Here is a 17410-nt window from a genome sequence, read left to right as displayed (position 1 = left end):
TTGAAAACTGAATTTGGCACAAATCTGTCTACCAGGACATTTTTTAATACAGCCCAGCCCTCACATCAGGAAAAGACAATTCATCTTCATCCTCTGTAAGAGTAAAGTGTGAACTTAATACAGATTTAAAATGATTGCTTCCCCAAGCTCCACCACTTATCCACCACTGTATGAGCAGAGAGCAGGAATGTCCTCTCCTTGTTATAGCCAGGGTTCTTTATGTCCTCTGGGAAAAACTTTTGGGAAAGAGCTACTTTTGGTTTCAGTGATATATCTCTGAGCTGAGGTCAATGTTGGCAATGCTAATAATTATGTTGCTATAGACTTAAAACAAAGTTAACGTATAGGATTATTTCCTGCTACCCTTTATAAGGAAGAATATCATGGACAGATTCCCCTGACTTTAAAAAGCACAAGGAACCTGTGAAGCAGAAATAATAGTAAGGTCTATGTAAGGCTATCCCAGCGCTACTGGGATAGTAAGGTCTGTGTAAGGCTACCCCACTCTACTAACTGCTGGGACATAGAAATTCAGGGATTTAGGTCCTGACTCAAAACCCATGCAAAGCTTTCCAGAAAGCAGTTCAGAGCAAAGCTATGACAAACAAAAGGCATAATACAAAGATGATAGGTATTCCTAGGGTTATTTTTTCAGGGTAGGTGAAGTAGGTACCAAGTTTCTGTGCAAGATACAGAAGCCAATGAAAAACCTAATTTATGGGCAACACCACCTATTGCTTGCCAAAAGTAACTGTGTCCTGTTAAAAACTGGAAAACTAGAGAGAAAAAATAATCCCATTTTCTTTGTGGGTTTTTGTTTTGTTTTGTTGCTGTTAATTAGGGCATTTATGCAACAGGGCATCAAAAAAGTTCATTTGGTGCCTTTGAAAATCATCTGGAGCCAGCATACAAAGCTTATAATTCCAATTCTCGTCTTGCTTTAATCAGGTGTAAAACCAGCCTAATTGAAAGGAGAGGAGTGACGAATCACCATCTGGAGGTAGCTGCACAAATTGCATTCTTACCGCCCTTCTCAAAGAAATTATGGGCTTCCAGGAGAAGTTTGTGTCTGAACTTGGAGTCCCTGATTCTCAGCCACCCAGAGCATGGCTGGGACACGCTGCAAGGCCCTTCCAGCCTCTGTGGCCAGGCTTCCTTCCCATCAGAGGTAGGGAGATGGAAGCTATGTCCATCAGATGAGTTCTGCTACAGAGCTGGGACATGGCCAAGGCATGTACTTGGACCTGGAAACACAGAAGCACTCCTAAGCACCATATTTTTGCCATATGTTTTACATGCTGGTGTATGACCAAAGCCCTACCCATTGAAAACATAAGGCTATTTAGAGAATAGAGAGTGTGTGTTCCTGTGAGCATTTGCAGAGAGGGAATTCTTCTAGAGATCTTGAAATTTTCCAAATTATGGAGCATGCTGTACTAAATGAAAGTATATTGTTACATACTGCTAAGAAAAGAATAGAGAACAAAACATGCGGCATCATCTGGCACTGTGGAAATTTAGTTTTCACCTCTATCTGGATTATCATATGCTTATCTGGTCCCCCCTGGGTCAGAAAGAATACAGTAAATCTAGGAAAACAACATAAGGACAACAAGGTATGAAAATACCAGTAGGGATTAAATAGCCTAGGATCCCTGGCTGGAAAAGAGAAACTTTATAGGGGAATATAAGGGAATAGGATAATGAATGGCACAGGGAAAGCGAATGGGGACCAGTTATTTCTCTTCTTTACAACATAAGGACTCAGGGGCATTGAAGAAAACTTCCAAGCAGATGTTTTATAAGAGAAAAAAAAATCATGTTGCCACACAACATATCTAAACTTTGAAATTTACTGTCACAAGATGTTGCAGATGAGTATAAAGAGATCCAAAAGTGATTAGATAAATTCTTGTAAGAAACATTCATTGAGAGCTATCGGTCACAAAGCTATAAATAAAACCTCCTGCCCAAGGAGTCCCTAAACTGTAGCTTGCTGTAAGCTGTAAGGGTATTCCAGAGGATTACCATGCACATGTCCAAACTTCGTATAATTCCCTTAAACAGCTGCTCTTTATTTTGATGGAGAGCCTTCACTATCAGTGTTCAGTACAGCCAGTCACGCGTTCTTAGGGTTTTTTAGGCAAGCAGCTCAAGAAGAAACTGTTCTAGGGATAGTGCTTAAGGAACAAGAATTTAAATTTTACTAAACAGTGTGACAGGTGCTAGGGGAACTCTTTGTTCTGTCACACTGATTCACTATCATTTTCAAAACCTCAGGATGCAAAAAGCGCTTGAGGTTTTTTCTTCTACTTCAGATTTAGACTGTTGCTAGTTTATTCACAGGTGGAGGAAATATGTGAGAAACAAGCTGCAAATTGGAAAGTAGTGTAACAAATAACTGGATGACAAAGAGCAGAAAGGTTAGGGAAAAGGAAACTATGCATCCTCACGTACATTTTGTTTGTTGATGTCGTTTGTGACTATACTGTATATTTTGGGGTAAGAACTCATACACATGTAGGCATGTATGTAAGTATAGACACACACATACATACCTCAGATTCTCTTTTTCTGTCCTGTATGAAGAACAAGCTGGATCCAAGGTGCACACGGCTCAGGTTGTAATATGTGATAAGATTAGAAAAGGAGGGAGAGCATCTCATGTGGAGATAACCTAGCACAGAGACTTATGCAGGCAGCTCCACTGCAGCCTGCATGACTCTCCATCCCTGATGTGGGGATCCCCATTTCCACATCCATGTTCCCATATCTTATTCACCCACCCTACCTAACAGGAAGGGCACTGTGCATGCAAACCAACACAGCTGAAGACTGGGACCGTCCATTGCAATCCCTGAACACAGCAGTGGTCACCATGAGCTGGTATTCTGTGCAAGAAGCTAACCAGCAACAGAAGAAGGATCTACTGCAAGAGAGGCAGGAGAATCCCCAACAAGGCTTTGGAGACAAAACAGAGTCCTTTGAGATTTCAGAGAGCGGAGTGTGCGAGGGAGTTGGTTGCTTTCCCACAGATGTATAAACCTTTTCTGCCTTCTTAAAGTTTGTGTGTGCAGGAAATTCCTGTGGTTTCTGCACTTATTTTGGACAGGATTCCTGAAAAATGCAACTAAAGTCTCCAGAGGGCCACTCAGAGAAGTTTTTCTAAGAGGAAAAGCCTAAGCAGTGGGAATGTGCAACCCACTCTCAAAAGGGAGTTGGACACCGGTTGCATGGAAGTTGCAGGCCTGTAGGTTGTAGAGCTGAAAGCAATCACCCCTCCCAGCCCAGATCCAGAAGCGGTAGTACTCAGCAGTTAGAGCCCCTTGTGACAAGCTTGTGCCCATTTGGGAAGCAGGGCTGGCCCAGGATCATAAACATGCTCCTCTTTGCTCCATTCAGTTATGGCTGTTTTGTGTTACAGGAGATGCTAAGGCTCTTGGAAAACTAGTATTTCCAGGTACCTTATTGTGGCCTTGGCCTGGAGAAAAGATTCAGATTTTCCTGGTGCTAGTATAGGAGCATGCTGGGTATGGGATTATCCAGGCAATGCCATCATTTGCAAAAGCCAACCGTCTACTTCAATCTACTAAAGCAAGCAAAACTTAGAGCAACACATGAAGTACTTCAGTGTGATCTGGAGACAGAGCAACATGCCTACCCTCAACCACCCTTTGCATTATTATAGACTGAAGAATCCAGTCTTCTGCTTCACTAGATGAAGTTCTGGTGCAGCTAGAAATGTTGGGGGTTTTTCTTAATATTCTCCCTGCTCCTATTAATCTACTTAAAATGCAGGTGTAATTTCACCACCCTTGTAAGTTTATAGAAGTTGACCCCACCTGCAACAGGAGGGAGTTCAGAATAATTTCTTATTAAAAACTTTAAAATAGTGACACACAAGTTAGAAGCAGTGAAGTGTTCAGTCATCACAGCAGCAGTGGGCAATACAAGTTGGTTTTGGAGCTCTGGGACAGAAATAGTGTGATTTGAGCTTCTTTCAAATGACTGTTACTAAAGCATAAATGACTGGCAGTGTAAGCAAGAGTAGTACCATTAGCTGTGGGGACACGGTGCAATGACAGCCTAGCAGCTAATTTTTTCATGACTGTCCTTTGACAGCAAATTTCATACACAATGCTTGCTTGTCCCAATCTATCAGAATACTTAGTGTTTTCCCAGCTCTGGTAGAAGTGAAAGCATGCTAAACGTTGCTTTCATTCCGTGGCTAAGCAGGAGAGAGAAACAGATTAAAACATGTCATGGCCTTAGAGAGACACGTATTTTATATGCATTCCTATAGTGTAAACAGCCTTTTTTTGCAGGAACTGTTCTAGCCTGTTCTTGAAAATACTTTCATTTCCCCCTTAAGCTGTTTTAGCTCCCACCTGTAGAGCTTACAATGAGGATGTGATGCTGACACCTAGAGGAACATAGGTATGAATGTAAATACATTGTATGAGTCTGTAACTCTCTTTCATAATGTGTTTTTTAATAAGGCATCTGTTTAAATTGAGAAGTGAAAGCCTGTAAGGCAATATTCCCTCTGTGAATAATCTATAAGGTTAGCGGACACATTACAATGAATAACCAATAATAGTGGGTTTTCCAGCAATCCAGTTTAATAGCTTCTTCATATGTCTGTGTTTATACATCAGATAAACTTCCAACAAAAAAAGTAATGTACAATTCAAGAAAATACCCAAAGCTATTACAGTTTTGGCTTCCTCTTTGTTGATTTACAATTATGTACAAGACTGTCTTATTTGCAATACCCGGTGAAGATTTAATGATTTATTTACAACATCAGCTGGTGCCTTTCACTATGCAATTGAACTGTCTCCTTTTTGCTATTTACATTCATAGTAGCAAAAGCCCACTCGTAGGTGCCATTTATGGATAGGGTTAAGAGGTGGACTGAAACAAAGCAAGATTCTCACTACTGACCACAAACATACCTCTGAAAACTCATTTTCAGATATAGCTGAAGGAAGGTTCCAGCACCTAGTGCACTGATGTAACCATTATATTTACAGTCAACATAATAAGGTGTCTCCACTGAGAATAACATTCCCGCTCATATCAGCGGGAGATATGTGCAGGCTGGAGGCAGTATATATTTTAAGCTGCAGCAGACAAAAGGAATAAGGTGCTAAAGATGCACCCTACTTATCCTGCCAGAGACCTCCAAAGCAAATGAAGACACAAAGTATGCTGTCTTTCTAAATGTGTGGAGGATAATATTTTACAATTCTTCTTACACAATAGATTAAATTAGGAGGGAAAAAAATGATAATTTTACCATAATATGCGAACTGTTCCATAGAACCACAGAATAACTTGGGTTGGAAGGGGTCTGTGGAGGTCATCTATTCCAAATCATTCAAAGCAGGGCCAACTTCAAAGCTAGAGTCAGCTTTCAACTTAGAGCAGATTGTTCAGGGCTGTGTCCAGTCAAATTCTGAATATCTCCAAGGATGGAAATTGTACAACCACTGGGCACCTGTTCCCATGTTTGACCACCCTTATGGTAAAAAAATTTTCGTAACACGTGATTGGGACTTCCGCCTTGAAGGTATAACCTAAGGCCCATTGAATCAATCATAGTCCTTCTATTGACAACAACAGTTTTAGAGCATCCCTAAACCAAGTATAACAAGGGTTATTCTTTCAGCTTTTTGGAATAAATAATTCATTTTTCCAAGCTATTTTCTGATATCTAGTCAGGAGGGTACCACTGCTTGAAATATTTTCACAGCTTATATCGCAGTGCAACATATGTACCATCCATTGGCATCAAGAAATCAATGCCACAGTTGCACTTCCTTCATTGGTGATAAATCCAATATTTTGCACATTACACAGCTGTTGCAGAACAGCATGTTTATGAGAGCATGACTAGGTGCAAATTACACAAAAGGCATGAAGGTTTCACCTTAGAATCCTCTCAAGAAAGACAAAAACTGTTTGTTTGGGCAGCAAAAGTCAGGACTCTCTGCTATAGCTACATGTGTCTGAGTTTTTGAAATCCCTGTCTTGCCATTGCCTGCTATGCCTTCTGATCATCAAACTTGTTTTGTCTCTCCCAGCTTGAAAGATGCAATCTACAGTACAACTTCCTCCAGTAACAAAAGCTACTCCTAGCTGAAATGCTTTTCTAATGTCTATATAAAGACAGCCACTCACCCAGTCTTTCCATCTCCACAAAATGGTACATGACTCTAGAGGACATGTACCCTTTACTTCCCTAGCCCTGGTGAATAAAGAAAACAGACAAACTAGAATCAGCTCAGTCTTCATATTCAGCCTTAAAATCTACCTATGGTACATCCTACCCCACAGTGATAAGAACACATATAGTCAGATATGAAAATCTCATGGTAACACTGTCTTCTTAGGTAATACATATTTTATTACAGTAACAGTCATGACTGGAATACAAGACTGCTGATATGTGCATATATATTGGTTATAACTGTTGAGCGAGGTATGTGAACCCTGATAACTGGAGCTACTTCTCTGATTTTATGTCTTCAGAAGAAAATAGCAAAAAAACTGTTAATTCTGGGCATCAAAATAAGCCATGCTGTATCTAGAGAGACAAAGAGTATCAAGAGAAACACACACAGGGAGGTTGATGTGCTCATTTGTATGGCAGGTCACACTCATTGCATTTGGCAGAAAGAAAAATAAGGCTTTCCCTGTATAATCCTCTTATAAGATCCAGTCTTCAGTAGGGTAAATGAGATTCAAAATATTCTTTCTCCCCATAATACAGATGCACTGAGTAGCTCCTACCACCAGTGTGAGAGAGGTGCATGGAGGGAAAGAAAGGTAAAATCACATATTAAAAAATGGTTTCTGATTGCCGCAGAAATCACAATAGCTGAATGGAGAAAGATGTTCCGTAGGCATTTCAGCAGAATTACAAGATGCGGCAAGATGTTGCATTTCGATTCTCTTCCCTGGTTTGGCTTTGTTTTCTTAATACTTGTTTGATAACCCACAGACCGTTCTCAGGCTATAGCAACAAATTATCTCTTTGAAGGTCTTCCTCATTTCCTGGCTACGAAAGGCATAGATCAAGGGATCAATCACTGAGTTGCACATAATGAGAATGAGGTACATGTTGAAGTGGGACATGAAGCAAACACAGTAGAGGTTTTGAGGGCAGGAGATCATAAGGATGAGATGAAGGAAGAATGGAGCCCAGCAAACAATGAAGATGCCAAGAAGCATAGTCAGAGTGATGGCTCCCTTCATGCTGGTTCTTTGACGGACAGAGTTGTACCCAGGCAAAGCAGCTATTTTCTTCACGTGAGTACGAGCCAGGAGGAACATATGGATATACAACGAGACCATGAGAAACAACATGGTAAAAAACATAGTGATGAGACAAATGATCACATAAGTTGATTCATAATAAAGAATGAAGATAATGCCACAGCCTGTGCAAAAGGTCCAGATGCATGCAATAATAAGCCCTGATCTTTTCACTGTCATGATGTTGTGATAACGCAGGGCATAGAAGATAGTGATATACCTGTCTACTGCTATAGCCAACAAACTGCACATGGAAGCCACCACAGATATGCAGATCATTGAATCAAAGACATTGTCTATATGACGGACAAAGGCATCTTCCATAATTATGTGTCTATTGTTTATTAAGTATATTGTTATGGTCTCCCAGGCATTAGACACACTAACCAGCATGTCAGCCACTGCTAAACTGCAAACAAAAAAATACATGGGTGAATGCAAGTTCTTGTTCTTAACTATTGCACATATAACTAAGATATTTTCAAGGAGGCTTACAATGCCCAGAGTTAGGAACACCTCAGCCGCAATAACCACTTGCTCACATGGCGATGACTTGCTCTTGACAGTAGGCACAGTAAAGTTGCTGCCAAAGGCACTCAGGTTTAGTTCAGAAACATACAGTTGAGAGGACGTGTTCATCTCTGGAAGCAAACGCGTTCTGTTCTTTCTGAGGGACTTGCCAAGGAGTGCGGTAAATGCATTTTCCAAAAGGCAAAAGACCCTGCCAAAAAAAATATAGCATGACGAGAACAGGCAGAAGTTGATAAAACAAATATCACCCATTTCTGTTTAATTTGGCTTGTACACATCCTGCCTCTTCCACAACATATTCCTCTACTGATTCTAAATTAACCTCCGATTGGCTCAGAGTTTCTCTACCCATCCTTAGTGGGAAATTAAAACCACAAACTAACGAAGAGATTCATGCACTCTTCATTCATAGTTTTGTTTATTCTATTCAGTCCCCCAGAAGTGAGCACAATGTCCTGGAAATTCTGCTGAACACCAAACAACAAACAGTTTTCAAAGTCTCAGTTCTCAGACCCCAGAAATGCAGGAGAATATAGTATTAGGTTCGGCAGAACCTGCTCACGTGAATACAATATATAGACGTTTGAATTATTGCCACAATTAAGAATTGAACATTTTCAGTAAAGGATTTAAATGCTTTCCTGACCTTTGTACTTCTTTAGTTCGCATGAACTGTGTTATGAACAGCTTATCTGTGCAATACTAACATGCTCACTTAAGAACATAGTGTTAAACACCTAACCAAGGCAAATCCATACCTTTCAGGATACACTGAGGTTACAGAATTGGTATGGGTGGAATTCTGTCATAAAAATAAGTTTTCTATTACAGATCATCAGTATTTTATTAAATGCTCTTTTGGTAATGACAATATTCAGGGCAAGTTGTAAGCCGTTGGATTCTTAATAAGGGGAACACTTAAAGCTGATTGTCAGTGACTTGTTGCAAATAAAATTCAAAGCATATCAAGCTAAATCATTTTCAGTTTTTAAAAGTGACCTTTTGTTTGCAATCAAGAATTAACTGTACCTATTTACCAGAGCTGCTCCTTCAGCTGCTCTTCCTCTTCGTCGCCTGCAATCTTTCCTCCAGAGAGCAGAAGTTTCAGCCCCCCTCCTCACCCGACATCTGGGGCTGGGGACTCTTTGGTGGGAATGGATGACAAAAATAGAGGAAAAGGAATGAGTAAATCCATAGAGTCAAGGCTGACCACGTATAAATTACTTACTGTGCAACTGCCTTTTTATAGACTCCAAGCAATAATGACTTCAGTACTCAAACTGTGGCTCCTCCTCCCCTTTGCCCCTCTGAACTTCTCTTTTCACGGATTTTGTTAGCGAAGGCTTGGGTTTTTACCACCATCTAGTGGTCTTCTCTTGTCCTTCTAAGTGAACAGTGATTCTGATCTAAAATTCATTATGAGCTTTTGAAAATATTAAAGGGGGAAATGCAGTAGGCCTGCTCCTTTCCAAAAGCATTTCTTTTTTGTTTTCTCTGCTGTTGCTAGTACGCACTGACAAGAAGTTCCTACTGCAATAGTACTCCAAAAGAAGTGAGGGTAGAAGACTGTTATTGAAGTGGGAGTCTTATTACTGTTATAAGCATTTGTCTTATATTCACAGCTATAATTTTGCAAGAATAAGAGCCACACTGTTACAAAACTCAGAGAACATACAGTCAAGCCTGTCACACCACTAATAGAAGATCTAAGTCAAGTAATTTGTGTGAAAAAATAGAACAAATAAACGGTTGTGTTCCAGTCCCCTTGCTAGGATAGAGATTTCGATGCAGACATGGAAGGAGTACACAGCGCATCGTGCTGGGAGCCAGGGCTTCCCGAGATGGATGTGAATTCCCCCAGGTTTCACAGGGCCTAAGAGCTGGGAAACTCAGTGCTCAGTTTTGCAATGGTTGAAGTCCCTCTGTGAGTCTAGCAGTCAGGCAGTCCATGCTCATTCTGGGCCTTACCCAAAAGGTGACAAAATCAGCGAATCTTTTCTTTAGCAAATGGGTTCTGCTTCCACACACAGACCAAAGAATGCAAAGCACATACCTTCCTGACACTACCAAATGCCCTTTTGTTATCTGCTAACCAGCCAGTCCAATACCATGCAGGATTTGAAGTTAGCTTGAGATTAAAAGTGTCTGCCTCTCCAAATCACCACCTTTCCACAAATTTAAGGGGTTGGGGGGTTTTTTTGTGGTATATAACAGCTTCAAATGCTTATTTTTAACCTATAGCATTTTTCTTAAAGAATCACCACCAACAAAAACAAACTTTATTGCTGTATCCTGTGCCCTTTTTTGTGTTTCAGTGTTCAATAAGCTTCAAATGCTTATTTTTAACCTATTGCGTTTTTCTTAAAGAATCACCACCAACAAAAACAAACTTTATTGCTGTATCCTGTGCCCTTTTTTGTGTTTTCAGTGTTCAGATAGAGTTTATTGTTCAGATAGAGTTTATTGTCATAATGCAGCTAAATCCATATTTCTGATTTTATATTCCACAGAAGCTGCCTCTATTATTACCGCTAGCTTCACTCTAGGGACACTGAAAGACCCAGGCCATGGTATGAAATGTTCTTATGTACAAATAGTCCCTGCACCAAAGGAGACAGTGAAAAGCATTTTTATTCATTTGAGTAAAAAGGTTCCTCTAGAATTATGCAGTTATAGTCTGGAGATGAACTTTCCATGCCCCTTCTTCCCACTACAGGAAAGAGAATTTAGATTATCACAAAATAGAGGTAGCAAACTATGCTCAAGTGCAGCTGTTAGATCTGAGCAGATAATGCCAGCTAGTGAACAGCAACACTGCCTGCTGCATCCAACCTGTCTGTGTGCCAAATCTGAGCTCATAGTTCTTCACTATGCCCAAAAGAAAAGAACAGAGGATGCCCATCTGCAGTTCTCTTTCTGTTCTTTAATCTACAGCATATTTTAGTTCTCCTAGGTTATCTTTAGTTACCTTAGTTATCTTTGGTTATCTTTTGCATAGTTTCTGATTTTCCCACTGTATACTCTGGAAATCATATACCTAAAAGTAAAATTTTACTTCTTTCACTGTTCCTATATCTACCAAGAATTGTGCAGATGCTGTGCTCTTTCCACTTCCAATTATTTCTCTTCCAGTATCCTATTTTTTTATTACACGCTTTCTTTAAATTCTGTTCATCTCTCCATTTACAAATGCATCTGTATGTTCAGTTTAATAAACTTCTTTGCAGCCCCGTTTAGCTGCCTTTACAAAAGTTCTCACTGTACCTGATAGGAGTCAGTAGACCAGCTGATTGTAAGAAATAAATCACAGATCAGATTGGATGGTTTGGCTGTTATTCCTTAGAGCAATGCCAGGTCGCTCACATATAAATTACGAATCAGCCTTTGGATTCTTCTTCCACAAGCCAGATACTGCAGGTGTAAACCCTGGTACAAGCATCTATGCTAGACAAAGCATAGATTTACAAACCCCTTATTTACAAAACCTCCAGAAAAATTACCTGCCTGGAAACTGGGGTAGTGATATAGATGTGGCTTGTTTATGTTAGAGGATGAAATGAAAAAAATACTTTATTTTCTTCCAAAAAAGAAAGGTTTATTGTTACATTGCTGTAGCAAGAAGCTATAAGCATAATAGTTTGAGAAGCGAGTAGCTGAAGGGGCACCCAATTAGCAGTGGGTGGAGGCATGCAGGTGAGTTATAAGGATTGTAAGCAAAGGGGCACAGGAGCAGATCTTTGGGTTCTCTCAGGAAAAATCCAAGAGCAGCTTCATCTTCCAGCTGGAAGACTCCTGACTGAATAGGCTGGTCTTTCAGATGGTCATGATCTTAGTGTTTGGCTCCCTTGTTTGTTCAGTTAAATAAATTCTCTGTCTCTACAGACAGGTTGGTGCTTGGTGTTTTCCAAGGCCACAAAAATCATGTCTGGACTGCCAGTGTGGGCAAACAGTACTCCATGCATCACAAAGCCTGTGTCGGTATTTAGCTATTGGACTATACCGACACCGCACAAGACCTGATCCCTTCAGTGCACACAGAGAGGGAACCCTGAGGAACACACTGAAGCCTCTGTCTTGTCCCCAAACCAGCATTTTCTTTCCACAGAAAGAGGAAAGAGGAAGGGAGGTTGGACTGGGGGCTTGGAGTGTGGGTGCACAGGTCTCCCTGCAGCATAGAAACAAACACAGCTGGGTCATACACCAAGGAGCCTGGATCTGGAGCCCTTGGGAGTGCTCCTGAGGTCCTTGGTCTCCATATAGCCGAAACGGATGCTAAAATGCATCTTCAGGAAAAGGTGTTTTGTTCATGTAACATCTTACCTGGCATATGAAAAATGCTGACTTCTTGAAGTCCCTATTCCACTGAACTCAAGAGTTTGCTTTGGGCCCCAGGCAAAAAGATCAAAAGTGCCCCAGGGGGACATCAATGAACATAAGAAAGAAGTAAAGCATGATGCCAACAGAGAAAGAGACGTCAGGGTCTGTTTCAGTCCCATGCCATTTCTTTCCATTGTGTAGCAGTGAGAGAGAGCAGAAAGCCGCTCCAGCCGCATATCTGCCTCGCAGGCTTCATCAGCAACCAGAGTGGGAGCCGTGACAGCATCACTGACAGGAGCACCCAGCCCCTGCCTGCCGCCAGCACTGCCAGCGCCCACCCCAAAGCTCCCCTTCCCCCAGCACGTCCGCTGGGACAGGCGAGGCCATGACTGCCCTGACCCACAGGCCAAGTTACATCATGTCAAAACCAGCAGGGAGCTGCATGCCGCCTTCGTGACAGCAAGATACTGATTTTATCAATGAATGTATAAATGAGGCCAACAGTACAATGTGCCCCCAAAGAAGTTTCTGTAAGAAGAGCTTATTACGCTCTGATGCATTCTGGTATTAATCTGTGCTAATCTTAACAGGTTCAGAGAAGAGTTTTACTGATGCTAATACAAATCTACCCAACTCGTCTAGCACTAATACATTGAAGCAATTTAATTGCAGTGTCCTTCTGTAGCTATTTTTATCTGTTTGATGAAAATACATTTGTCCTTCATAATGTAGCTTTGGACTGGTGCTCTTGGCCTATTTACGAAATCTCTCTTCTATCTACTGCTCTCTTCTGCCTATGCTGTCATTAGCGTAGTATTTCAGAGCTCCTCTCAGACTGCTCTAAGAGATAGCCCATGGATCATCAAAAGTGAAGAACTTGGCCTTCTCTGTATTTAAATCACATAATAAATGTTCTCTAACTTCTCAGACGGAGAAAACTATTTCTCTTGGCCTCTGTGCTGAGTAGCTTTGGCTGAGCCCCATCAAGGTCCGCACTGTTACCTCCCAGCATTACCATCCAGTTAGCCTTTAATAAAGACAGGCAGTGAATCAAGATCAAAAATAAAAGGCATCAATACTTCCTGTCCTTAAATAAAAAAGCTGGATGAAGTGGTGATAGACCCTTTGTAGTTCGGTGCCCTCCCCTGTCCAGGGGACAGCTGAAAGCCTAAAAGTTAGGTTTTGCAGTAAGCAGTGGTGTAGAGAATACATTCTTTTACACCGTGGCCCTAATCTTCAAATCAGCACTTGAATCTCTCTTGCAGGAAGAGTCACAGATAAGTAAGACTGAAAAAAGACATCAAAATATCATGTAAACTGCCCTGTCAAAGGGTGGGATCAGCCATCCTTAGTATGACTGCACTAACACTTCTAACCATCACGCCATTCATCTGAGTGCTTCAAAATGGTTTGAGATAATCTCTGGCCACTCTCAGTTAGTACCTATCAGTGGTGCTTCTCACATCAGAGTAGAAAGCTGTGAAAGATGCAATACAGTATAAAAGGCATTTTAGAAAGACATATCCTAATAACCTAAACCGGACAATGTCATAACTAGCCCCCTAAACTGTAAAAGGGTAATAAGAGGTTTAGCAACCACCATTTTTATGTGCCTTCTAATGGGAGCCAATTCCAGTAATGAATCATCCCCTAACATTTTGCTAGAGCACGGGTCAGTAGTACAGATCTGGTGAATCATACAGAAGTGCCAGCTACAGACTCAAAAAAACACAGATGGCCAGTGAAAGACCGTAGAAACTTTCTGACAGACGGGAGGGGTAATTCAATAATGGACAAACAGACTGGGGGTGGGGGGGGCGGTGTGGAACCACTTAGCAGCTTCTTATTGGATACTATTTTCTACAAGAGAAAGGAAATTATTTCTTGCTAGACCACAGAGAAGATTTAATGTCTTTATCCATTAGGATAATGATCTAAAATAAATGATTTAAAATGTTACCTTAATTACATTCCATGTCTCATTTCTGCAAGCTTATCTTGCAGTACGGCAAAGGCAAACATTAAGAGCACATTGTTCATTTGCTTCATAAAATGCTTGTGCATGAGAATAATTTTTTTTATATATAAAATGCTGCTAATTTGTTGTATAATTCAGCTTCTTAGTGGGACTTCGATGTTTGAGCATTTTAACTTTTTTAGAGTGACCACAGGCAATTCCGTGAGTGCTGACATATAATACCCGGTCTTCACATTCAGAATTCCCTGTTTTTCCATCCCAGTTCATAACACCAGTGCTAGGTACACATTAGCTGCCAGGTGGACCTTCCAGTCACCCATTTACCAATCAATATTCACAAGTAGATCATTCTTTTCCCAGCAAGAACCAGCTGACTTTATTTGCACTCTTCTTGAGGGGATCTAAGAAGAAGTAGCCAAGCCTAAGACTCATTTTGTTTCAGCTGGGACCAACCTGGGTCTTGTTTCACAGAAGTCCTCTCTGATTTTAACTGGCCTGTGCTGTGATGACAACTCTTTACCTTGGCTCAAGAAACAGAGGTCTTCTTTTGATGACAAAGGCCTTTTAAAGGACCGGTTTGAACAGGCCAGACATGCATCCACTATTCCTCTCTCACCTGCATTACTAGCACATGGCCCAGACACGGAATCTTAAATCTCCCCAGCCTGATCAGAAACACAGGCACTGTTCTTCTGCCCTAGAGTAAAGTTTCACACATTCCCAAGTTACAGACCCATTCTGAAATTCAGGCTGTACTTTTCTACTGTCTACCCCCGTGGTCCAGCTCCGGCTTCTCTTGCAGCTTAATTCCACCTTTCCTTAAATTTCATCAACGTTGTGAGCTCCCTGGTTTAGAGTTTCCATCTTCCTCATGAAACAAACATGAACAAATTCATGTACAAACAGGCACCGCAGAGTGTCTGAGCACATCATTGCATTTACATTAACAGATAAAAACCAAGAGATTACAGACCACTAGCAAACAGCAAACCTTCTAAACACAACGCACTGCACTTAGGTCATCCATCCCTGTGAGTTTCCTGCATGTCTGAGTACAAAAAGCCACCTATTCCTCAAAAAGAGCAAATAAATTCTGATTTCTGGGTTTTTATAAACTTCTGGTCTAAAGAGATCCCCTGAACAGCTGCTCACTTCTCTCTTCTCTCCTGCCAGATGAACAGAGGAGCACAGCATGAATCCTCCCCCGGGAGCACTGCGCTCCCCATCCTGGGCTGGCTGCGTGGTTTGAGCAGAGAGCCCTGACAACTCGATGTCTCTCTATCCTGTGCTGTCTCTCTAGTCAGGTGTTGGCATTTTAGCCTAATATGGGGATGACAAACAAGATGAAGGACAACCTCAGGAAGATGTACAGTGAGAATAATCATGAATTCACTATACCCACAAAGAGACATTGCTGCACACACAAAACTGCAGATGCAGCAATGTATGCATGCAGTTCCTATCTAGGCAAGTGCAAATGTCTCTGATTCAATACATATGATGACTAAACGTAAATATACATGCTACCCAGGCAATTTTCAAGAATGCTATGACAGCAATATCAACATTTCTCTCTTTAGCAGTAGTTTTCAGTGCTATTTCTAATGTCTCTGTACTGATATACGTGTTCTTTCCTCACTCTCTATTCAGGTTGGTAAAAAATGCAGTTACTTCCTATTTAATGAGGTGGCTAAATGCACCAGAAATGAGAATTAAGTAATAACTATTTAGCTCAGAACTGAATTTTTTTGTCAAGCCCTATCGTGGTTTAATCCCAGCAGGCAACTAAGCACCACCCAGCCGCTCGCTCACTCCCCCCACAATGGGATGGGGGAGAGAATCAGAAGAGTAAAAGTGAGAAAATTCATGGGTTGAGATAAAGGCAGTTTAATAGGGAAAGCAAAAGCCGCGCATGCAAGCAAAGCAAAACAAGGAATTCATTCACCACTCCCCATCAGCAGGCAGGTGTTCAGCCATCTCCAGGAAAGCAGGGCTCCATCACGCATAACGGTTACTTGGGAAGACAAACACCTTCGCTCCGAATGTCCCCCCTTCCTCCTCCTTTCCTTGAGCTTTTTATCACTGAGCATGACACCATATGGTATGGGATATCCCTTTGGTCAGTTGGGGTCAGCTGTCCCAGCTGTGTCCCCTCCCAGCTTCTTGTGGATCCCCAGCCTACTCGCTGGCGGGGTGGGGTGAGGAGCAGAAAAGGCCTTGACTCTGTGTAAGCACTGCTCAGCAGTAACTAAAACATCCCTGTGTTATCAACACTGTTTCCAGCACAAATCCAAAACATAGCCCCATGCTAGCTACTCCAAAGAAAATTAACTCTATCCCAGCCAAAACCAGCACAAGCCCTTACTACACCACTTTTTCCGAGCTTTCCTATGACACAGGGTTGCAATATACAGTATCTTTTTTTAATGTCAGGATGTTTTTTTAATCACTGTATCCTGAAAGAAAGAAATAAACAACATTATTTCAGGAGTAGGAATTATTTCTCTTCTAGCATTCACCTGCAAAGGAGTGCAAATGTGGAGTTTTGCTATGGTTGAAGCCAAAGGTGTAAAAATTTAAAAGGTAAATGATGTTAACCAGAAACAAAGAGATCTGCAGAAAGGAAAGAAGTCCGGTATTGTGTCTGAGCCCAGAATACTGTCTTCCATACTGAAGTAACCAGTGCATTCAGTTGTACTAGGGAGAACCTAAATCAGTTTACACTAAAGCATTGTCCTTGATGGCAAGCTGTTCTCTGACATACAAAAACCAAGTGATTTTCATGAGCCCCTCAAATTCATGGCATTTAAATTTCAAGCACCATTAATCCCTTACAAAATCAGGCACCATGTGCCCTGCTGTATTTAGTGTCTAAGCCAGTATTAAGAGCGAAGCAGAACCTGAGTAAATTCTTGTCATACTGGTTTGGTGAAGCTGCCTATAAGCTGCAGTTTTCTGGCTTTCCTGGGCTTACAAAGTGCCTGGTTATAAAAGAAGACCAGAAGATAATTTCTTTTGGGCAGGTTTTGAAGCATGAATCAAAAAAACCCCTTACTTCCTTTTTTTTCCCCAAAAATACCAACCAAAGAAACCCAGTATGATTTCAGAGAGAGGGCAGCCTCTAGAGCAAGCTCTGGTCCTAATGAAAATAACCCAGAAAGCACAGTGCAGGAGTTAATCATTCAAGCTAAAAAGGATGGCAGATTTGTGTCTCCAAGAAATTGGTTGCTATTGGATCAATTGGGAAATCAATTTCTGCAA

The 17410-nt window shown here is 41.2% G+C and overlaps 1 protein-coding gene across 2 annotated transcripts; it reads right to left on the bottom strand.

The window, feature by feature from the left end:
- Positions 1–6984: 6984 nt before the first annotated feature.
- Positions 6985–13781, bottom strand: MC5R (melanocortin 5 receptor). 2 transcript variants are annotated; one of them, XM_072851310.1, is made up of 2 exons: positions 13762–13781; positions 6985–7864 (listed from the first exon to the last, which is right to left on the bottom strand). In XM_072851310.1, the coding sequence occupies exon 2, from the start codon at positions 7750–7752 to the stop codon at positions 6985–6987; it is 768 nt and encodes a 255-aa protein (XP_072707411.1). In that variant the 5' UTR covers positions 7753–7864; positions 13762–13781. The 2 variants fall into 2 exon arrangements, with proteins under 2 accessions (XP_072707411.1, XP_072707410.1); XM_072851309.1 differs by lacking the exon at positions 13762–13781 and having other exon boundaries at positions 6985–7962.
- Between the last annotated feature and the right edge of the window lie 3629 nt (positions 13782–17410).

Source organism: Ciconia boyciana, chromosome 2, assembly GCF_034638445.1.
Source record: "Ciconia boyciana chromosome 2, ASM3463844v1, whole genome shotgun sequence".
Classification (NCBI taxonomy): domain Eukaryota; kingdom Metazoa; phylum Chordata; class Aves; order Ciconiiformes; family Ciconiidae; genus Ciconia; species Ciconia boyciana.
Note: the sequence above shows the minus strand (reverse complement) of the source record. Positions and strands in the feature narration are given on the sequence as shown.

Coding starts and splice junctions, on each gene's coding strand:
- MC5R (XM_072851309.1), bottom strand. CDS start 7,962: ATGAACACGTCCTCTCAACTGTATGTTTCTGAACTAAACCTGAGTGCC.